General features: G+C 48.0%; 2 protein-coding genes across 3 annotated transcripts in view; both read right to left on the reverse strand.

Moving 5' to 3' along the window:
* The window catches only part of MYBL2 (MYB proto-oncogene like 2), a 28,185-nt gene extending 19,048 nt beyond the window's left edge, over positions 1-9,137 (reverse strand). The window contains exons 1-3 of the mRNA XM_079946165.1: positions 8,927-9,137; positions 5,143-5,236; positions 771-842 (exon numbers count right to left, since the gene is read on the reverse strand). Coding sequence (XP_079802291.1) covers positions 771-842; positions 5,143-5,236; positions 8,927-8,946 — 186 coding nt within the window. The 5' untranslated portion in view covers positions 8,947-9,137. The remainder of the gene's footprint in view (positions 1-770; positions 843-5,142; positions 5,237-8,926) is intronic.
* Positions 9,138-17,907: 8,770 nt separating this feature from the next.
* IFT52 (intraflagellar transport 52) overlaps positions 17,908-23,703 on the reverse strand; it is a 34,926-nt gene continuing 29,130 nt past the window's right edge. For both annotated transcript variants that reach the window (XM_079945006.1, XM_079945007.1), the window contains 2 exons: positions 22,373-22,518; positions 17,908-20,583 (listed from right to left, as the gene is read on the reverse strand). In XM_079945006.1, coding sequence (XP_079801132.1) covers positions 20,536-20,583; positions 22,373-22,518 — 194 coding nt within the window. In that variant the 3' untranslated portion in view covers positions 17,908-20,535. The remainder of the gene's footprint in view (positions 20,584-22,372; positions 22,519-23,703) is intronic.

The following is a 23,703-nucleotide window of genomic DNA, read 5'->3' on the forward strand; positions in this document are numbered from 1 at the left end:
CACTGCCTGCCCACGGGCCGGAACACGCATGGTTTCCCTGTGCTACCAGAGGGCCCGGATGGAATCAGGCAAACTCAGAACCATGTGGGAAGCCACCACCAGATGCCCTAACACAAGGGGGCTGCCCCGTGCCAGCCCGCAGGCTACATCAGGGATCCTTGCTTGCTTCTGGGAGGGTAGTATCTCCCTGAAGGTTTCAGATCACATGGAGGAGGGGGAGGTGACGAGGGTCTGGTGACTTGGTCCCTGAACTGCCCGATGAGCCAGGAAATAAGCCAACAGCAGCTCCTGCCACATCCCCTCCCTGCCAGACACCTGCAGTGCCGGGGGTGGGGGACCTGAGGGGGACCCGCATCACCAGGAGCCTCTAGATGCTGGACATGGTGGCAACAGCCAGCTCGGCAGGGGCCTCACCATGGAGCCTGCTCAAGTATTGTTTCCCCTCAGTTTCAGTCTCACGGTTGAGAAACCGAAACCGAGCACCAACTCGCTCCTGACTTGCAGGAAGAAATGCAAATACGTCACTGATCTGATTTCATGATCACAGAGCCCAAGACCCCCAGGCACACGGAGGCTGCTGCGTGGAGACGCTTACACCAGGGTGCCTTGGATTCCGGTTTGGGAAGAAAGGGCCTAGGAAGCCTGGAAGGTTGTTTTGTTGGGAGAGTTGGGGGGGACTTGGCAAGGAACCCCCCTTTCTTCTCCTTGACACAAAGTCTGTCCTGGGCCCACTGTCCTGGGGGAGGGGGCCGCAGAGGGGCTGCACTCACGGGAAAGTGGCTGGCCAGGAACTTCCAGTCTTGCTGTCCAAACTGCCTCACCAGGGCCCTCAGCTGCTCATCCTGCCAAAACCGGGAAGACAGAGGGCTCAGCTACACGTGTGCAGAAAAGAGCTGCTCTTGACGGAGCCCTCCCCAAAGGAAACAGCCTCTCTCATCCACTCAGTCATGAAATGATCACCTACTACACACCAGGCACGCCAGGCATGGCAGCGGGCAGCATCGGAGCTGCCCAACCTTATGGGACTTAAAGTCTGGAGGGAAGCAGATGTTAATCAAAGCCTCCTTCAAACAAAAGGAAAGGTGCTGGGGGATACGGAGAGGTCGATGGTGAGGCCTATTTGGGGGGATCCAAGGGACAGGCCCCAAGGAAGTCCAGTGAGGCTAGAATGCAGGAAGCAAGCAGGAGGGATGCAAGAGGATTCTGGAGGGGACGGTAGGGGCCAGACCACAAGCAGGGTTGATTCGGGCCTCTGCGTCATGCAAAGCCACTGATGCACTGAAGCAGTGGGTGGTCACGGTTCAATGTGCTTGTTATGAACTTCACTTTGGCAGCTGCAGGAGAAGGGGCTACAGGTGGGCAGAATGAACGAGAGGAGGCCATTACAGGCACCTGGGCCAGAGACGACAGTGACCCAGCACTGGAGATGGGGGACATGGGCAGAATCAAGCGCACTCAGAAGGGAAGGAAAACAGTACCTGTTAAAACGTTCTCCTGAATATAAAGTACTGATTTACACAACAACACGAAATCAGAGTATCATTGTGATGAGGGAAAGAAGCCAGACATAAAGAGTATACATTGCATGATTCTGCGCTTAAGAACTTCTAGAAAATGTAAACTAAGCTATAGGGACAAAAAGATAGTCAGTGGTGTCTGAGGTCAGGGGTGGTGGTAGGGAGAAATGGACAGCAAAGGGAGCAAGAAATGCCTGGGGTGATGGAAGCGCTCTACGATGACGGTGCTGGGAGTTTCATGGTAGCACGTCCATTGAAACTCACTGAATTGTACTTTAATGGTTGTAGTTGATTGTATGTAAACTATTCTTCCATCGAATCAATTTTTTAATATCTTATAACATATAAAGGAAATGTAGGAAATTCCCTGGCGGTCCGGTGGTTAGAATTCCGCGCTTTCACTGCCAAGGGCCTGGGTTCAATCAAAAAAAAGAAAAAGAAGAAAATGTAGTATATCCATACAGAATATTATTCAGCCTTAAAACAGAAGGAAATTCTGTTGCAAGATGCAACGTGGATGACCCTTGAAGACATGATGCTAAGCGAAATAAGCCAGACACAAAAGGACAGCGTATGAGTCCACTCTTGTGAAGAATCTGAAGCAGTCAAATCATAGAAACAGAAAGTAGACAAAGGCGGTTGCCAAGGGCTAGGAGGAGGAGAGGGGGGAATTAAGTGTTTAATGATTCAGTTTTGCACGATGACAAAGTTCTAGAGACCTGCTGCACGGTGAGAATATACTTCACGTACTGAACTGTACACTTAAAAATAGTTACGATGGTACACTTAACATTAGGTGTTTTTACACACACGCACACACACTCTCTCTCTCTCTCTTTTTCTCTCTCTCTCCTGGACAGAAAAAAAGGCCACCAGAGAAATCCAGACCCTCAACTGCAGCTTGGGCACAGCCCAGCATCGGCTGGACAAAGTCCCCATAAATCCTGTAGCTGAGCCAGCCCACGGCCACACAGCCAGCCCCGGACACCCTGCCCTCCCCTGCTGCCTGCCCGACCTGGCCAGGCCAACCCCTGCCTTCCGCCCATGTCCCCTGTGTCCATCTCCAGCACCACCATCCTCCCCGACAACTGCGTGGGGGACACTTTCGTCTCCAGCTCCTGCCGGACCCCATGGGCCCCCTCCACCTGTCCACTCCCGCCTGCACTGTCCTTGTCCCTCCGCAGCCATCTTCTCCCACCTGCCCGGCACAGCAACCTCTCCAACTCCCTCAGCTTCAGGCTGCCCCCAAATCCCTTACCCACCCTACACACAGCAGACTAGCTCCCTGGAGCCCAGCTGTGGTCATGTCCCGCATCTGCTTCAAAAACCTTCAATGGCTTCACCTTGCCAGCTGAACAAGCCTACATCTCTGAGTCCGAAGTCCAAGGCCTTCCGGGATTGGACCCCATTCGATCTTTCCATCTTAATCAACCACGCTTCCTCTTTAAGGACCCTTTGCTCCAGCCAAACGGGGGGGGGGGGGGGGCCTCTTGCTTTTCTCCACCTGTAACCCATTTCCTATTGACTTACCCACCATTTTGCACACCTGACTGCTGAATTTCCAAATCCTTACTCCATGAAACTGTTCTTAACTTCTCAGACAACAGTAAACTCAACTTCTAAAAGCATTTTGGGGAATTCCCAGGTGGTCCATCGGTTAGGACTCTGCGCTTTCACTGCTGAGGGTGCGAGTTATAATCCCTGGTCGCGGAACTAAGATCCCACAAGGCTCTAGGCCAAAAAAAAAAAAAGAGAGAGAGAGAAAGAGAAGGAAAAAAAAAAAAAGGCATTTCGACAATTACAGGTGCCTCCTACGTCTAGGAAGCTTAGTATAAGGCAGGAGAGACACCACAGTGAGCACAAAAGACACCAGTCTTGGGACTTCCCTGGTGGACAGTGGTTTGGAGTCCACCTGCCAATGCAGGGGACATGGGTTTGAGCTCTGGTCCGGGAGGATCCCACATGCCGCGGAGCAACTAAGCCCGTGCACCACAACTACTGAGCCTGTGCTCTAGAGTCCACGAGCCACAACTACTGAGCCCACATGCCACAACTACTGAAGCCCATGAGCCTAGAGCCCGTGCTCCGCAACAAAAGAAGCCACTGCAATGAGAAGCCTGCACACCACAACGAAGAGTAGGCCCCGCTCACAGCAACTACAGAAAGCCCATGTGCAGCAATGAAGACCCAACGCAGCCAAAAGTAAATAAAGAAAAAAAAAGATGCCGGTCTTGCCAGCACCATGATGGCCACAGCATGTCCACGGGCCTGGGCATGGTCCAGACAGAGAGATGCTCTGGGGTAGGGACCCCATCTTGCTTGTTCTTCTAAGCCTGCAAGAGTGGAATATAGTCCCTGGTCCACAGTGGGATGAACAGAAAAGGCTGGCTTAGCACTCCTCTGAAGAAACATCTTTTATGATTTAAGAGTGTTTCACAACTCAAACAGTAAGGGGGAGAAAAAAAAAGACTTAAAACTAAACACATACAGGAAAATAGAGGTAGAATAAAAAGATAAGGCCAGTAGGAGTCTAAATCGGTACAACCAAGTCAGAAAACAACCTGACAGTTTCTAAACTAAGCATATACATACACCATGAGCGTACCTAAGTATCCTCTCTAGATGAATGAAAACATAATCCTCAAAAACACTTAGGCAAGAATTTTCACAGCCGCTCTATCCACAATAGCCAAAAACTAGAAACAGCCCAAATGCCCATCAACAAGGGAAGCATACTATGGTCTATCCATACAATGGAATACTCTTCAGGAAGAAAAAATGAACGAATTACTGAATCATGCAACATTATGCTGAACAAAAGAAGCCAGATAGAAAAGAGCAGAGCTGTATGATTTCATCTGTAGGACATTCGAGAACAGGCAAAACGATCAAACAGAGAGACACTGGATGGGCGACTGCCTGGAGCCAGGAACGATGGACCACAAAGGGAACTTCCGGGGACAATCAAGGTGGTACTTATGTGAGTAATACACACTTATCAAAACTGTTGGAGCTGTTCACTTTAAAAAGGTGCATTTGACTGTATATAAATTATACTTCATAAGCTTGATTAAAGAATAAAATCAATTCAGAGCTTGCTATCGCAGACAAAATACAATGATTTTTTAAAAATGATAATGAAGGGGGGTTTGCAGATTTGGCTAAACCTCCCAGCAGTTAAAGGACAAGAAGCACAATTAAAGTCCACGATGCAGAACACACCAGCTTTCAAGAGACACAACAGCAACTGCTGACCCCAAGGTCTGAGAGACGCATCCCCGTAAGAGTCCTCAATACTGAGAATGTCCAGGAATGCTCTGAGAAGAATCATCAGGGAGAACCAGAGTGCCTATCTGCTTCTTCTTTTTTGTTTTTTGGCCGCACCATGCAGCCTGTGGGATCCTAGTTGCCCCGACCAGTGATTGAACCCGGGTCCCCAGCACTGGAAGCACCGAGTCCTAAAGCTGGACCGCTAGGGAATTCCCCCATCTGCTTCTTTCATCAGCTCCTCCTCTTCATCATACTGGTCGGGGCATCAGGCAGACACAACCCAGGCTCTGTTCCTGGTCCAGCCTCCCAGCTGCCATCACCTCCACCCCTGCAGTTGCCCCTCGGTGTCACTCACCTCCTCGTGGGTCCATTTGACCTTGCACTTGCTATCTCGCTGCTCCGGCACATCTGAATCTGTGTCCTGGTAGTGCAGCTCATCCAGCTCCTCACTGCAGGGAAAGCAAGCCAAAGGTCAAGGACATGTGTCTCTCCACCTGCTGCTACATGATGGACGGACAGTGTGGATTGTGGCCATGACCTCTTTACTCTTTCATTTTCAGTTAACACTCTAATGATTTCAAAAGCTACAAGAAAAAAGAAGTTAAGATTTCACCAAGGACTTCCCTGGTGGCGCAGTAGATAAGAATCCACCTGCCAACGCAGGGGACACGGGTTCGAGCCCTGGTCCAGGAAGATCCCACATGCCGCGGAGCAACTAAGCCCGTGCTCCACAACTACTAGAGCCTGCGCTCTAGAGCAGACAAGCCACAACTACTGAACCCGCACGTCACAAATGCTTAAGGCTGTTCACCTAGAGCCGGAGCTCCACAACAAGAGAAGCCACCGCAAGGAGAAGCCCGCACACAGCAACAAAGAGTATCCGCCACTTGCCGCAAGTAGAGAAAGCCCGTGTGCAGCAATGAAGACCCATCACAGCCAAAAATAAATAAATAAATTTATTAAAGAGAAAAGATTTCACCAAGAATATTATATTCAACACCAGATACCTATTTCAAATTTTCTTTTAAATAACAAAAATTTTTCAACTTGCACGGGTATTTTAAGGATTAAAGCTGATGATGTATGTGGGCTTCCCTGGTGGTGCAGTGGCTGAGGATCCACCTGCCAATGGAGAGGACACGGGTTCGAGCCCTGGTCCGGGAAGATCCCACATGCCGCAGAGCAACTAAGCCGCTGCGCCACAACTACTGAGCCTGTGCTCTAGAGCCCGCGAGCCACAACTACCGAACCCACGTGCTACAACTACTGAAGCCAGCGTGCCTAGAGCCCGTGCTCCGCAACAAGAGAAGCCACCACAATGAGAAGCCCACGCAACACAACCAAGAGTAGCTCCCGCTCGCTACAATTAGAGAAAGCCATATGCAGCAACAAAGACCCAACACAGCCAAAAAAAAAAAAAAAAAAAAAAAGCTGATGATGTATGTAATCATCAAGCACCAGGATTTTAAGAAATATTGTTCGAGAAAACCATTTAAAATACATTATCTCAGTAACTATGTCCATTTTTGCATACCCCTTCTCAATCCTTGCCTACACATAGGTCTAGTTTATGGAGCTAAAAATCAGAGTACAAGCAACTTTGAATTCTGGATGCTTTTATTTTCTAACAGGTAATTTTCCAAGTTAGTCCAAAATCTTCCTATTTATTAGGTTTAATAGTTACAAAAATGGAGATCATGCTATCCACCCCCATGCATGTCCGGGGCTCACAAGAGCACCCTCCCAACTCCATTAGGTCACCTCTGTCAGGGACATTCCGAAGTCAGGCATTTTTAAGTGGGAAAAGCGCCTACACGTCTCCAAACAAGCAAGGCAAGCACAGGCCTCTCCAAAAGAGGAAGAGGACTTCCTTCTGGGGCGACGCTCCTTTCCCCTTCTCAGCATCTTCCTAATCACACCTACATTCCCCAGAGCACATTGGAAATCCTCCCGTCTCATAACATAAGCCCTTAGGCTGCAACTGCCTGTCTCCTTGACAACCTGGACAGAGGTCAGCACCACCTCATATCTGTAGGGCCTTTGGGGGGTAGCATCAAAATGCCTTAAGAAATGTTTGCTCTGGGAATGGCTGGACATAGGAATGAATAAACATGCAAAACTGCTGCCTCTAAGTCGATAAGAAATGCTAATACAAGTAAACTTTTTAGAATTAGGAAAGGGACAGACGGATTTCTAAACCCAGCAATACACCAGTCATAGGAGGAGCTGGAATTCAGCCTTGTCTTGTCATTCCCAACCCAATTCATGGGGTCCTCCACTATCGCAAAGTAGGAGGCAAAAAACTCTACAAGATGCTAATAACAGAAGGAAGCTGGCTTTAACATCAACTGCCCCCCAGACTCTGTTTTGACAGAAACTACCTTTGGTTCTCCAGCACCCAGCTTCTGACAGAAGCTCAGCAAATGTTCCTTTGAGGAAGAGACTGTTTCTGTGTAACACTCTCTGGTGCTCCAAAATACTCTATTTAATGGGGAGAGCAGCTCAGACGGCTGGGAGAGTTCTGTGAGGTAATATACTTCTAGTACCAACACGATGATGCCTGTCTACTTCACATGCATTCTCATTATCCCCATTTAATAGATGTGAACATTGAGGCTCACAGGGTTATGCCACCTGCCAATTCCACTAAGCCAGGCTCCAACCAGCACCTTCCAGTCCTCATCTCGTAATCCCAGCTGGAAAAGCAGAGGCTAAGTCAGTAGTGGCAACCACATGGAGGTCCAACACACCCTTTCTATGCCCTTTCATGCGCTGGGCTCTGCTCCAGTTAGGGTGAGTCAGAAGCTGAGCAGGAAGTAGGGCACTGGTGCAGAGGAGAGTTACAGCGGGTCGCCGAGAATCAAACTGAATGCTGTTCCAGGGTACAGAACTCATCCCTCACCTGGCTGGGGTGGGGGAGGTCCTCCACTGAGCCCCAGGGGAGAAGTAGCAGAGGACCTGGGGGTTGTCTGGGGCCTTGGTTGTTGCCTGGAGTTAACACTTCCTGAACCAGAAATTCAGGGCCTGACTAGTGCCTGCCCAGAACAACCCTTGGGAATTGGAGCTGCCCTGAGAAATTGTGGCCTGAGGAAGACACACCCTGAGCCTGAACACTGCCCAGGGATCAGATGCTTCCTTGCTGAAAGGAATTCTAGGGAAAGCCAGCAACGATTGCTTCTCAGGTCTATATGCTGGGCCTGAGAAGGCAAACACCATCTGAAGTGGGGTTTGAAGTTATCTGGGCTGCATGAATCCAGGGAGGGAACAGGGCAGAATCCCATTGTCCTCCGTGACTCCCTGCCTGGTTGAAAAGCCCAGAGCTCAGGCACCGGGTGCACAGGTCTAAGACACGGACCTGGAGCCCACAGACCTGGTTCTTGGCTTGACTCTGCTACTCATTCTCTGGCGAGTTAAGTAAGATGGAGACCGCAGTTCCTGCCTCCACCCCAGGGGCTGCTGGCACAGAGCGGTCTCGATACACATCAGTCTCTCTTCCCCTCGCCTTCAACCTCAGCTGCCCCAAACCCCTCATGTGGAACAGGAAGACAGGTCTCCGAAACGAAAACGAGCTGGGGTCCGCAACCCAGGTGGTGGGGGACCAAAAAGTCAACACCCCCGCCCCTGCATCCTTCCTAGGTCGAGGGAGGGAACTTGGGGTTCTGTGTTTCCCCGAATGTTAAGAAATGGCCATCGGCAAATCTGAACCCCAAAAGGCTTGAACGACAACAGTCTCCCAGGCTTTGGCCGCCCGCTCGCCGTGACTTGGAAAATCACTTTCCTTCTCCAGGGGTCGCCTCCCTCACCGGTAAAGCCCCTTCCAGCTGACACCGCCGTCCCACCCCCACCCCGCAATTAGGCGGGAGACAAAATGACATCATGCAGGGCTTGGCCCGGGTCCCAGGAGACCCGCCCGCCCCAGCTCCGAGGCCCAGGGAGCCGAGCGAGGGGCCCCCGTGAGACCCCGGCTTCGCGCGCACCCCCCGCGTCTCCCCGCGTCGGGCGACACAGGACACTGCGTTTCCTGAGGACCCCACCCCCGCCCGGCTCAGAAGGGCACGGCGAGGGTGGGGGCAGAGGTCGGGGTTGGGGGGGAGGTCGGGGAGGGGGGGAGGGGCCCTTAGCCTCCCGGCTCCTCTCACCCGCGTGTCCGCCGAGACATCCCCCCGGCCCGGGCCGCGCCGCGCTCGCCCGCCCGCCGGCTGAGCCCGGAGCGGGAGCCGGGCCGGGGTCAGGGTGCGGGCTTCTCCGGCCGCTCCGGGCCCCGGGGCCGCGCTGCGAAGCGTCAGCGTGGCCGCAGGTCCCGCCGCTGCTCGCAGGGGCTGCGGTAGCCGCCGGCGCGCACAGAAGCACTTTTCTATCTCCCGCCAAGCGCGTCGGCGCCGCCCGGGCCTGGCGCGCGGGCGGGCTGGCGTGCGCGGGGCGGGGCCAGCGGGCGGGGCGTGCTCGGGGGGCGGGGCCGGAGAGCCGAAGAACACCGCACCTGCGCAGAGCCCTGAAGCCCCAGGGCAGGGAGAGGGCGTGGGTGTGGCTCCGAACAGGCAGCCAGGTGACTGAGGCCTGGCTCGAGCCAAGACTGATCGGGGCGGCCCTGGAGGAAAGACTGAAGAAAGGGAGTGAGCCGCAAGGATGGGAGAGTCAGGCCGGGGAAACCACCTGTGCAAAAGGGGCAGCTCTAGTCCAAGCTGCTCCTGCGTCCCTACAGCCCCACCTCAAAGCGGCCCCCTCACCCCCACCTAGACCGGGTCTGTGCCTCGAAACCATCTCCCTGCTTCCTTTCCAGCCTCGAATTCAATGGCTCCAGCTCCTCAGCTTGACTGCTGGCGGCCAAAAGTGAGCCTCCTAGAATTCAAACCTGATCTTGACTCTCCAGAACTTAAAATCTAGGTCCTCTACCTCAGGGTAAAATACTCTGTAATCAGGTGTTTATAGGATTCTGCCAGATCACCGCCCCACCCCCCAACCCACCGCCCCCAGCCAAAGAAAACTCGCAGCCTCCTGGCCTTTACTCGGGCCCAGTACACTTCCCACCCCTCCCACCCGAATAGTTCCTGTTTATCCTTAGAGTCCATGGCCCACAACCTGCTTGTTGACTCGTGCGTCTCCCCATTTGAACTATGGGATTGCTAAGGTCCAAGTGGCCCCTCAATTCACAGCAGTATCCCCAGGGCCCAGAATTCAACTGTTGCACTGAATTCAGTTTACCACATGCTTAAACTCCTAGAGGCTTAGCAAGGATTTTCCATTTTAAGTTGCCATTTACCAAGTACCTCCCGAGTGTCACCCCACATCCAAGACAGGTGCTGAAAGGGGGGGTAAATGAATTATGAGACAGGAGCCTGGGGAGATGGGCTTAAACCTCAACCTCTTAGCCCCCGCTTATGCCTCAGACCCCTCTTCCAGAAACTTCTGGCCACCTGGGGACAGTCCAGCCCACTGCTGCAAACTTCACTTACCACAACAGAAGGAACACTGACATCTTACTATACTTGCTAGAAGCTTCCACATCAATTAATTCAGGGCTTCCCCCACCCACTTCCCTCCTAAAGTAATTCATGTGGAGATGTCCATCCCCTCTTCATTGCTAGGGCATAATATTTAAGAGTGTAGGCTCTGAAGCCGGACTTCCTAGGATTTGATTCCCAGCTCCATCATTTACTAGTTACGTGATCATAGGCAAATAACTTCTCTGTGCCTCAGTTTTCTCATCTATAAAAATGAGTTATCAAAGACTTAGATTGCTTTTACTATGTGCCAGCCACTGTTCTGTATGCTTTATACATTTTAATTCATTTAATCCTCACAGCAACCCTATGAGGTAGTATTAGTATTCTCTTCTTTTGGCAGATGGGGACACTGAGACACAGGCCTCCCCCCAGGTCACACTGCTAGTAAATGGCAAAGAAGGGATTTAAGCCTGGGCTGTCTAGTTCCAGAGTATATGCTATTAATCACTACACTGGTACCTACTTTGTGGGATGGTTTTAGGATTAAATAAACTTATATATGTAAACCACTGAGAATAATCTCTGGTACATAATAAGCACTATATTACTTTTTGTTGTTATTATAACTCTTCAGTTGCTCTCATGCTTGCCCTTTGAGGTCTAGGAAGCTGCTTTGCACACAGCACACACTCTCACATGGATTATTAGTCCCATTTCAGGAGAGAGACAGGACCTACCAGCTCAGGCAAGGTATTTGCCCAAGGCAAGAGACAGGGAGCGGCTGTCTCCAGTTGCTAGCCAGCTGACCAATACACTTATCTACTGAAAAAGAATGCACAACCTAGAAGTTGAGAATTATGTTTTATTCAGCAGTATTACTGAGGACTTAAGCCTGGGATATAGCATCTCAGATAGCTGAGGGACTGTTCCGAAGAGGTAAGGGAGGAGCCAGGATATATAGTAGTTTTTGCAGTAACAAAAACAAAAAAACCCCAAGTAGTCAGAACATCAAAAGTTTACTGCTAATTAAAGAAAACCAGACATCTTAAGTTAATGAATTTAGCACTCTTCTATGTGTGGGAAGATGCAGGAGTCTGAGCTTATTGAAATTACTTGTTTGATACCCACCTTAACTATCTAGGGCCAGTATCCTATTTTTCTCCATCTTGAATCCCCTCAGGGCACACCATCAGGGGTGGCTGCAGTGGCTGCTGGCTTGATGGCCACAACATCCTTTGTTTACTGAAGTGGCAGGTGATATTCTTTGTCCATATCAGAGTCTAAGAAGCCTGGAGTCAGTGCTGCGAGTCAGAGAGCTGGGAGGTCACCCTGGTACCAGATGGAATCTGGTTATCTGCACAAGTGTGTCTTCTCCAGTTACCATCATGCCAACAGATACCCCTGGAGAGAAGACTCCAAGTGTCCTGGGTGCAGCCACAGCTGGGAGTGGTCCCTGGGCTCAGGACTGATAACATATAGACTGCACTCTACCAGGAACCTTTTCCTGCACATACCCTCCTTGGACAGGGAGGCTTCAGTCATTTGGTCATTCCACAGTTTGCCCCACCCCAGGTTCCAGACGCAGGGCCTGCCCCTGTCTTGGGAAGGCAGCATCAAATCTATTAAATGCTCAGGATGCAGCATAAGCCTGGACACAAAACAAACACGGATTGATCACAAATAAATGATAAGTAGGATCATATGTCCCTCTGCCTGGCGTCTTCCCCTCCACTTACTGAGCACCTCCCTTTTCACCCTTGTCCTCCCACCACCGTACTTCCTCTGCCCATAATTTTACTTGCTCTCTCAAGAGCAGACAGCCCCACATTCACATTTCAGCTTCAGATGTTGACCATAATGTTTGGCTCCTGGCAGGTACTCACAGAAGGGGTGTTACACATTTTTAATTGAATGAATGAAATGTTAAAACTAACATTTGGGCTGGAGAGTTGTTAGGAAGGCACAGAACTGGGGGAACTTGGAATGCTAGAGTTTCGATTGTGCCTTACAGGGACCATCAAAAGAGATTTTGAAACAAAGGAATGTTTTTCAGATACTTCTGCCCAAGGAATTCCCTGGTGGTCCAGTGGTTAAGACTCTGTGCTCTCAATGCCGAGGGCTCAGGTTCAATCCCTGAAGGGAACTGAGATCCCACAAGACACACTGTGCGGCCGGAAAAAAAGAAAAACGTTTTTAAAAAAAAAGATACTTCTGCCTCACCCCCAAGGGCATCAGTGTAGAGGACAGAGTCATGGCAGCAGGTAAGTGGCCAGAGGCATGAGAGGTCCAGAACCAGCAGTGGAAATGGGAAACTTTCAACAACAGGGTGGATCCCAATGCAGGGAAGCAATTCAATTAACTGATTCAAGAAATCAGACCTCAACAGAGAAATTTCCTCGCCCACTTCTCAAAAGATTGAGATTTTATGAATAACTATTTGCAAAGCACCTATATTTGAGTTCCAGCAAAGGACCTGCAAAACATTCAGGTCAGAAAATAATAGCTGGATTTTACTGGGGAAGACACCATGGGCCAGGCACCATACTAAGAGCTTTGCCTTCATTTTCCATTTAATGCTCATCACTATGAGAGGCAGGTGTCAATCAGTAAGCTCCTCATTCTAAAGATAAGGAAACTGAGGTACACAGGTGTTAAGTTGCCGTGATCACACAGCTAGTGGGCAGGTGGCTTGAAGCAAAGCACCCATCCTTTGAAATGTAAATTGAGAGTACAGTTTGTGAAAATATGTCGAAATGACTGAGGCTGGGCTGCACCAGGAGCTAGTCATCAGGAGACAATCCAACATCCATACTCTCTAGAACCTCACCAGGTGATAGGAGAGACAATGGGTAAACAGAAAATTAGATCTATCAGGGCAAAGATAAAGGCAGGGGCTGTGGTTATCAACCAAAGGGATCACTGAAGGCTCTTCAAAGCTGGGTGACTTAGGAATCTGCAAGGTGGCCAGAGGGAAAAGCCAGTGCATATCAAGGAGAGAAATATTAGGAAGTACTCAGACTGCCCAGAGTTGAAGTCACTTTTTTTTTTGACTTTAAAAAAGAATTTTTATTGGAGTATAGTTTCTGCTGTACAGCAAAGTGAATCAGTTATGCATATATCCACTCTTTTTAGATTTCCTTCCCATTTAGGTCACCACAGAGCACTGAGTAGAGTTGAGTTGAAGTCATTTTTGATTCTTCTCTCACATCATCTATCTGACCCATCTGCAAATCCTATTGGCTCTACCCTCAAACTCTACCTTCAAAATATATCTAGGGGCAAAGCACACGAAAAGATGCTCAATACTATTTCATTTGGGAAATGCAAATTTAAAACCGCAATGAGATTTACACACCTATTACAATCACTGACCAAAAAGACTAATCATGTCAAATGTTGAAGATGGGGAGTAATCAGACTTCTCCAATACTGCTGGTGGAATGTGAAAGTGTACAACCACTTTGGAAACAGCTCAGCAGTTTCTTAAAAACATATACACCTACCATATGACCCAGCCATATGGAGCCAAGAAAAATGAATGCACATGTTCACACAGAGCCTTTTACATACTTTTATTTGTAATAGCCCCTAACTGGAAACACCCCAAATGTCCATCAACAGGTAACTGGATAAACAAATTATAGATATAAAACAAATATATCCACTCTGACAATAAAAAGGAATTACTTATACAATGTGAATCTCAAAATAATTAGGCTGAAAGAAGACAAAGAGTACACACTTTGTGATTCCATTTACACACGACTCCAGAAATTGCAAACCAATCTAGTGACAGAACCAATCTAAAGTGACAATGGTTGTAGAGAAGGGATGACAAAGGGACACGAGGACGTTTTGGGGGAGTGATGGATATGTTCCATTTGCATGACTCTAGGGGTCCCTCTTCAATCACTGGGAGAAGTGTGGGGTCATTGACCACAGAACAGGGCAATCAACCCTGCGTGGGCTTGTCCAGACTCATGCCCGCCCCAGCTGTGTCCTCATTTATGCAATCGCAAAGGGTGAGAATTTGGTCTCTTAGAAACCTTCTGGGAATTCCCTGGCGGTCCAGTGGTTAGGACTCCGCACTCCCACTTCATGGGGGACGGGTTCCATCCCTGGTCAATCGGGGAACTAATGCAAATCTCCTGCATTCCTGATGAGGGGTATGAGACTCCAAGAGAAGAGCCAGGATCCTGGACTGCTTTAATACACACACCACGTCCAGCCCACACCTCTGACTTCTTATCCTGGGCCTTCTGGGGCATCAGCTTTCACAAACATTTAGTTCTTCCTTTTGTAACATGGCCACTTGCAGTTCAGCAATCAAGCTGGAAGGAGTCGCGGATTAAGGAGTTAGGGCACAAATTCAGGGAGGGAACGAACGACGGACACCAAGGCCTAGTCCAGAGGCGGGTGGAAACCACCTGCACGGCCCAGCCCGGCCAGGCCCCGCGGCCGCACTTGAAGGTAACATCACCCACCTCTGTGAAGATGGAGAGGGAAAATCAGGCCTTGGAGTCCACCTGGCAGTCTCTCGCCGCCCACAGTGAGCAGGGACAAGAGACGTGACCTCTTTCGAGGGGTCCAACTAGTGAATAAAGGCCGAAGATCCCAGGCCGTCTGACCGCGGGGCCCGCGCCTCCGCCCAGAGCCAGCCCACTTCCAGGCGCGCGCTCCGGCTCCGGCTCCGCGCGAGGCATCGCGGGAGGCGCACCGCCTGACGTCATTATAGGGCGCGGGTTTGGGGTTAGATTGGATCCCGGCTGCTGGGCTGTGGAGCTCCCGCAGACTTTCCCCGCGACGCGGTCTCGCCCGGTGACCCCTGCCGGCCCCGCGCCCTCTGAGCCATACTCCCTGGGATCCTGATCGTGAGAGGACGGGTGAAAGGCCTGGGGGAGGAGAGGGAGCAGGGCAGGTACGTCGCCGGCCTCCGACACTATGGCGGTCACGGCTCGGAGCCCGGTTGACCCCCTTCAACCTCGAGCCGTCCCTGACTCGCCGTGTGGCTCAGCAAGCCCTGCACAAGCCTGTGACACTGCAAGTTTCCTTCACGCTATTTGTCACCGTCAGCAACTCTTACGAGGTTAATTTCTCTCTCGCATTGTGAGCTGCAGGAGCGCAACCCTAGGATGAATCATTAGTGGGCTTCGTGTTAAAATTTGGTATAATCAAGATTTATTACTCTTTTTAAAGTATATATTTCTTCCTGTCTCTTGAAGGCAGCGGAAGAAATTAATAACATTGGTTGCAGAAAGAGGAACTGAATGGCTAAAGAGGGTGAAATTCTCTTTCAACATCCTTCAGCCCCGTGCTTACGTATTACCTAAAATTTTTTAAATTAAAATTTAAATTTCCTTAAGGCATACGTAGCGCTCTAGGACCTTTTACGGGAGAGTTTGAAAACGTCTCACATATGATTTTATGAATAAAAAGTAACTTAGCAAAAGCCACACAATGGATCTATGATCTATCATAAGATACTTCAAGTTTTCCTCCGTGCTCTTGGGGGAGGAGAGACCCTTTGTCACCCATACATCTCTCTCATTATGTTATCACCTCTTCGTTTTTTGTTTTTTTTTTTTGCGGCACGCGGGCCTCTCACTGTTGTGGCCTCGCCCGTTGCGGAGCACAGGCTCCGGGCGCGCAGGCTCAGCGGCCATGGCTCGCGGGCCCAGCTGCTCTGCGGCATGTGGGATCTTCCTGGACCAGGGCACGAACCCGCGCCCCCTGCATCGGCAGGCAGACTCTCAACCACTGCGCCACCAGGGAAGCCCTTTTTTTTTCTTTTAATATTTATTTACTTATTATTTATTTTTGGCTGTATAGGGTCTTAGTTGTGGCACACTGGCTCTTCGTTGCGGCCCACAGGCTTCGTTCTAGTTGGGAAGTGCGGGTTCTCTCTCTCTAGTTGTGGCGTGCAGGCTCCAGAGAGCGTGGGCTCTGTAGTTTGTGGCACGCGGACTCTCTAGTTGAGGTGTGAGAGCTCAGTAGTTGTGGCCCGTGGGCTTAGTTGCCCTGTGGCATGTGGGATCTTAGTTCCCCAGGCCAGGGATCGAACTTGCGTCCCCTGCATTGCAAGGTGGATTCTCTACCACTGGGCCACCAGGGAAGTCCCTCCTCTTCGTTTTTCTTTTAAATAAATTTATTTATTTATTTATTTATTTATTTATGGCTGTGTTGGGTCTTCATTGCTGAGCGCGGGCTTTCTCTAGTTGTGGTGAGTGGAGGCTTCTCATTGTCGTGGCTTCTCTTGTTGCGGAGCACGGGCTCCAGGTGCGCAGCCTTCAGTAGTTGTGGCACGTGGGCTCAGTAGTTGTGGCACGTGGGCTTAATTGCTTCACGGCATGTGGGATCTTCCCGTGCCAGGGATCGAACCTGTGTCCCTTGCATTGGCAGGAGGATTCTTAACCACTGCACCACCAGGGAAGCCCCCTCCTCTTCGTTTTGATACCAACATTTCTCTGATGAGAGATTTTTTGAGTTCAACAAAGTCTCCAACTATTTTTTTTTCCGCTGCTACCTGCTAGGACTGGTACTACCACTTTATTGTTGTTTTGTGTGTATGTGTGTGTTTTTTTTTAAAGAGTGAAGTTGAAACACTTGTTCGAGTTACTTAACTTTTTCATCTCAAGTGGTTTATGTGCCAGAAAAAGTATGTGCACGTAGGTGAACAGCATCTGGGATAAAGGGCTCATGTTTGAATTTAAAAACAGCCCTGCTCGTTATCTTAACCAATTGTTTAGACTTAACTTCACTAATACTGGACCAATCTGACATTATACATAGCATCACCTATGAAATATTCCTGCCAAAAATGTTTAATTCAAAGCTAGCCTTTTATGTCTAACTTCCAGTATGCAGGAAATAAAGGAGATAAAGGGACAAGTTAATAGACATCAGATAAATCTAGAATGTGGGACACCTAATTTAGTCTCTTCAAAAAGTCAATGTCATTTAAAAAAAAAAAAAGGAAAGAAAAAGGAACCAAAGAAAGAGGTAGGGAGACTGTGTATTGGATTTAAAGAAACTAAAGAGACAAATCAAATATGTGAAACTTGACTGGATCCTGGCTTGAAAAAACATCTATAAAACATTTTGGGGACAGTTGGGAGACATCTGAATAAATATTAAATATTAGGTATGATAATGGTATTTGTAGTTATACACTGATGTATATTAAGGGGTAAAGTATTATAATGTCTGAAGTTTAATTTCAGATGTTCAGTAAGAAAAATTATACACACATCAAGTATACATCGCAATATGTTAACTTTTGAAAGTAGGTGGTGGGTACTGGTGTTTATTGTACTATTCTTACCACTTTTCTGTATGGTTCAAGTTTTTCATAAGAAGTTGGGGAAAAACATACATCCTTGCCACAGTCACCCATAGACGAAGGGGAAAAAGCAGCTGACGCATGGCAGGACAGGCCTTGCTTCCTCCGAGGAACCTTCTCGAGTCAGTAGTGTGGGGGGAGAAGCTCCAGGTTAGCAGGCAGGCAGTGCTCCTCTGGACCTAGGTTTCCCTAGTCCTCTGTGTCCCAGTTGGAAAGGGAAGTTGGATTAGATTCAGATCCAAAAAGTTCCTTCTAAAATTGTAGGTATGGGACTTCTCTGGTGGCGCAGTGGTTAAGAATCCGCCTGCCAATGAAGCGGACACGGATTTGAGCCCTGGTCCAGGAAGAAGCTACATGCCGCGGAGCAACTAAGCCTGCGAGCCACAACTACTGAGCCCATGTGCCACTACTGAAGCCCGCGCACCTAGAGCCCATGCTTTGCAACAAGAGAAACCACTGCAATGAGAAGCCCGCGCACCACAATAAAGAGCAGCCCTCGCTCGCTGCAACTAAAAGCCCACGCGCAGCAATGAAGACCCAACGCAGCCAAAGATAAATAAATAAATTTATAAAAAGATAAAAAATAAAATTGTAGGTATGAACACGTAGATACAAAGAACAGAGTAGTGGTTACCAGAGGGGAAGAAGCAGGGGGGAGGGCAAAATGGATAAAAGGGATCAACTGTGGTGACAGATGGAAACTAAATTTATGGTGGTGAGCACACTGTAGGAAATAGAGTAGTAGAAATGTACACATGAAACACAGAATGTTATACACCAGTGTTACCTCAATAACAAAATTGTTATCTACTGCTGCATAACAGTTTACTCCAAATTAATGGCTTAAAACTGCCATTTTATTATGTTCATAGATTCTGTGGGTCAGGAATTCAGGAAGGTCAGAGCAGAGACAGCTTGTCTCTGCTCCATGATGTCTGGGAACTCAACTAGGACAACTCAACAGACTAGGGGTGACTTCATGTTTGGAGTCCTCTTCATTCACGTGTTTAGCAGGTGATGCTCGTACAGGTTGGGACCTCTGGCTGTTGGCCAGAACATCTATACGTGGCATATCCACGTAGCCTATCCAGGTGGCCGCAGACTTGTATGGAGGCTCCGAGTGCCCCAAGTGAACCAGGCAGAAGCTGTATAGCCTTTTATGACCTAGCCTCAGAAGTCACAGTGTCAGTAACATAGTGCCAGATTGAGAGGGAGGGAACGGAGATCTCACCTCTCAATGGCAGGAGAACCAAAACCACAGTGTAAGAGAAGAGCACATGGGATGGGAGGTAATTGTTGAGCACATTTTTGGAATGTATTCCAAATACATTTCCATGACACTCCCTGCTGTTCCACAGCTGCTTGTTCTCAGCTGGCCCCCAGGTCTGCCCTTTGAGCAAAGTGGCCTCCCCCATCCCTAACACTGTGTTCTGGCTTGGCTACTCTGAATAAGCCCTGCACTAGGGCTTCAGTGTCAGAGAATGGAAGCCTACAGAGCCTTAACATGAAAAAATCATTTGAAATTCAGGATGTGACTTGAGCCTTTCTCCCCAAGGTTTTAAATTTCCAAAAATGTATAAAATAGATAACTAATGAGAACCTACTATAGCACAGGGAACTCTACTGAATGCTCTGTGGTGACCCAAATGGGAAGGAAATCTAAAAAAGAGGAGATATATGTATACGTATAACTATTCACTTGGCTGTACAGCAGAAACTAACACAACACTGTAAAGCAACTAGACTCCAATACAAATTTCAAAAAATGAACTTCCAAAAATGTTAATTCCTCGACAGACTATTTTCCTGGCTTCAATTATCCAACTCCATGTGAACAACTCAGGTCTTGAGACTGGACACCTTTCCTAAGCCTTAGTTAGGTATTTCTAGCTATTTACTGGTTATTACCACTTGCACGTATTGCCACTGTCTCAGCTGGCTCCTATGCTCTGCAACAGCTCACGCTTCAGAATCCCCGTCTTCCAAAAACTCCACCACTGTCCCAGGCAGTCAGGCTCAAAATCTTGCCAACCTGACCTCTAACGCCCAGACCAAATCTATTTCAGAATGCCACCTTTCCTACAACAGCATCTTAAATCCGCACTCTGGTTATTCCTCTTGGAGTTATATGACACTCCCCCTAAGGGCCTTCCTTCCAAAGTTCTATCTTTACAGAACCCACCAGCTAAGCTATTCCCATTGCACCATACCCCTTACACACTGGCAGTGGTTTTGCAATCTTCTATCTGGCTTTCAGGCTTTCCCCAAAGCTGGTTCCCAGTGTATCCAGTACATTTGCACAATGCATAAATGCTGTGCATTTCCACATCAACTGCTCCATTCAAGCAGGTACAGTCTCTCCCATTGTCCTTGGGACAGATGATCACATTTTGCCCTGCATTATAACCTAAAACGATGATAGAACTGAGTGGCAGGAGCTCAGAGGAGAGGGACAAAGTGTGGGTGAAGGCAACAGCCTCCAAATGGTTGTGCCTGTGTGCAGCTGGGAGATGAAGGAGTGAGTAAGCTATGTAAAGAAGATACCTATCAACTATTTTACCTTTTTCATTAGGTACAGTGGGGCAAACAGACTGTGGGTTGTTTGTTTTCTATCCTTTTGAGCTAGTCCAAAAGCTGTACAGTATTCATAAGCTTGAGAGTTATTTATGCTTCTGATAAAAGAGACTCAAATCTAGAACTGGAGTCGAAAGAAAAGACTTCAATGAAAGACTGATGCATAAATTATAAAAATACAGATTCAAACAGGTTTAATTTAAAAAATGGAACATACCTTACAGAAGTTAGAAATGTTATCCCTCTCTGGGCACTATAGAAGATGCACAGACCTTCCACAGCTCATAGAAGAAAGACTATAGACAATTTTGATAAAGAATTGAGGGACAATTCAAAAAGAGTTTATAAAGAGAGAATCTGGAGGCAGAAAATGCTTGAAGAGGCTTGGTCCTCAGAAATTGTTCTGGAATGCCGTTTCACTTGTATCAATATCATGTTCCTGGATGAGGGAATAAGAGAATTTTAGAATTTCAGTTCAAAACCTGAAATGTGAACTCTTTGTTGTTTTGGACTTTGATTAGAGATTCTAAATCATCATTGATTGGGACACATAGCTAATCTCTGGGCTTTACGGCTAAATCCAGCCCGAGGATTAAGTTTTCATGACCAGGACAGGGCTTTGACCACAGCCCACCACCCACCATGATGAATGGGGAGCAAATACATTTGAAGGTACTGACGCAGACACCACACCAGACTTCTTACCTTGGCCTTAGGGGCCTGACCCTGCCTTGCCACCAATGTAAGTACTGCTGGGAATCTACCTGGCCCCCATCCCACATTTCAGTGCTGAGCAGGTATACCAATACCTTGCCTCTGAGTTGCTTTCCTGGTACTGATCTCAGAGCACTCTAATTGCCCAGATGTTCCTGTCTCGCTCACTGCACGTAGCTCAGGCAGACAGCAACGACAGCATTCACCGCCACAGCCCTGACATCTAGCACCAGGCCGGCACATATGAGGCATATATTATAGTATGAGTACACAGCAGAGCCAGCTCCCACCAGTAGTGGCTCAGATCCTAATCAGTCTTTCTGTTCAGCATCTAAAATCGTGTGTGTGTGTGTGTGTGTATGAAAGATGGACATTCTCTTTATACTGTTTTATAGTCCTTTCCCCCCACCCCATTCACTGTATCATGAATGTCTTCCTAAGTCCTTAAACATCCTTCTAAACATTCTTAATCTTATGGATGCACCCTAGGTACTTGTTCCCTACTGATGAGAGTTTTTCTTCAATTAAAACAGTGCTTCACTGAGCATCCTGACTGGTAAATCTGCACACATTCAGAATATGTATATATATTTTGGCCACGCCACATGGCATGCAGGATCTTAGTTCCCCGCCCAGGGATTGGATCTGTGCCCCCTGCAGTGGAAGTGTGGAGTCTTAACCACTGGACCACCAGGGAAATCCCAGGATTATATTATTAAGACAAATTCTAAGCATTAGAATTGCTGGGTCAAAGGTATATATATATATATATTTAGGGCTTCTGAACGATATTATAAAAAATATCTCCATAAAAGTGGAACCAGCTTATTCTCTCATCAGTAGTATATAAATGAATGCCCATTTACCAACCTTGGTTGGACATTTAATTTTAGAAATCCTGTCCAGGGATACGCAAGATGAAGGCCAGGCATAACTTTTAAGTTCTTGGTCCTCAGCCCTGGGCAAGATGATTTCTAACATAAGGTGCTGACCTCACGTCCTGCTGCTCCATCCTTGGTTCAGTTATCTCCAGCCACACAGGCATTACTGCTGTCCCTCAAACAAGCCAGGCAGAGCCCAGCCTTAGGGACTCTGCACAGGTCTTCTCTCTGCCTGGGACACTTGTCCCCCAGCTATCTCCATGGCCAACTCCCTCAACACCTTCAAGTCTTTGCTCCCATGTCAGCTTTGTAGCGTGGCCTATCCTGACCACCCTATTTAATTTAATATCACCACATTCAGCACACTGATCCCTCTGACCCTGCTCTACCTTTTAATAGCGCTTATCATCTCCTAGCATCCTATGTGATTTACTTATATATTACATTTATTGTTTACTGTCTCCTCCAGCTAGATATATGTCCCAGAAGTGCAGGGAACATCATCTGTTTTGTTCACCTAGTAGCTAGTGTAATGCCCGCAGAATGAATGGCATGGAACACGAGAAGTCCAGTTTATGGATGATATCACCACTGGAAGGACTCCCACTTGAGTGGGCCTTCTGGGTTCTGTACCTGGTTCAATTTCTTGAATTCCACCACTTGGAAGAAGATGTGCTCGAGGATATGTTTGGCATCTTGCTGGTCCTTTGGTAGTTTACTGGTGACTCCAAGGATGTCACCACACTTCCTGATGTAGAATTCCAGGTCTTCTTCAGTACCTAAGCACAGCTGGGGCAGTTAGGTTCACCCGTGACTCTGCCCTTCCCCAAGTACAGACTTACTGTGGTTTGGGTATCCCTGTCAGGTTCCTACATCTCTCAAGATCACTCACCTCTCCCTTGGGTAATGTGACCAAAGGACTTAAACAGTGACAAACTGTAGAGATCTCTGATGTGCTGTTTTTGTAAATTAGGACAAAAGTGTGACACTCCTAATTAGAATAAAGCTAGCCAGGTTCTGGCTCGCTATCACCAGATCTGGCATTCCTACGTTACAAAGAACAGGACCCACCAGCGGGGAATCAAAGTACCATTCTCTGATTGCCGCAAGGATCATTATGTGAAGGACATATGCGTATTTTATTTTATTTATATTATTTATTTAAAAATTTTTTGGCTGCACCACGCAGCTTGCAGGATCTCAGTTCCCTGACCAGGGATCAAACCCGCGCCCCCAGCAGTGGAAGCGTGGAGTCTTAACCACTGTATTGCCAGGGAAGTCCCAGGGGTATTTTAAATAGCATTTACTATAGCAATATTATAGGAAAGGAAATAAAAGAAACAAAAAATCATCCATAATTCTCTGTGTAACCATCCCCAGTCCTGTATCAAGGATGGACAGCCATTACTGCCCTACTTACACTATACTGTAATTTCTTTTCTTCCCCTCTGATTTGCATTTTTAAAGTTATGATAGAAGTGTTCTCTCACTCTAGCTCTAACCCCACCAATACTTCCTAGGGTAATTACTGCCATGTATGTCTACATGTCTACATATGTGTAAAAACAGGGGATCAAACTATAATAGTTCTGTAAGTTGCTGTCATCAGTTAACAATGTAACATGGACATTCCAGTCAAAGCTTATGCTCCACGTCTTTCTTTTAACAGATGTATAATATTCCACTTTGTCTCATATTTTTTTAAACCAATTCTCCTACTGATAGACTATTAGACTATTGTTGTCTACTTTTTGAATGCTACAATTAATATCTCTATATCTTTTCTGTTATGCGTTTCTACTAGGATTTCTGCAGGATAAACCACTAGAAACAGAAACGCATGGTCAAAGGGTCTGATCCTTCACAGGTCTATTATTCCCACTGGACTAATTACTAGGTCTTGCTAATTTCTGATTGCCTAGCACCTACCACAATGCCTGGCATGGAACAGAGATGCAGTAAAG

The sequence above is a fragment of the Stenella coeruleoalba genome (genome assembly GCF_951394435.1).
Source record: "Stenella coeruleoalba genome assembly, chromosome: 15".
Lineage (NCBI taxonomy): Eukaryota > Metazoa > Chordata > Mammalia > Artiodactyla > Delphinidae > Stenella > Stenella coeruleoalba.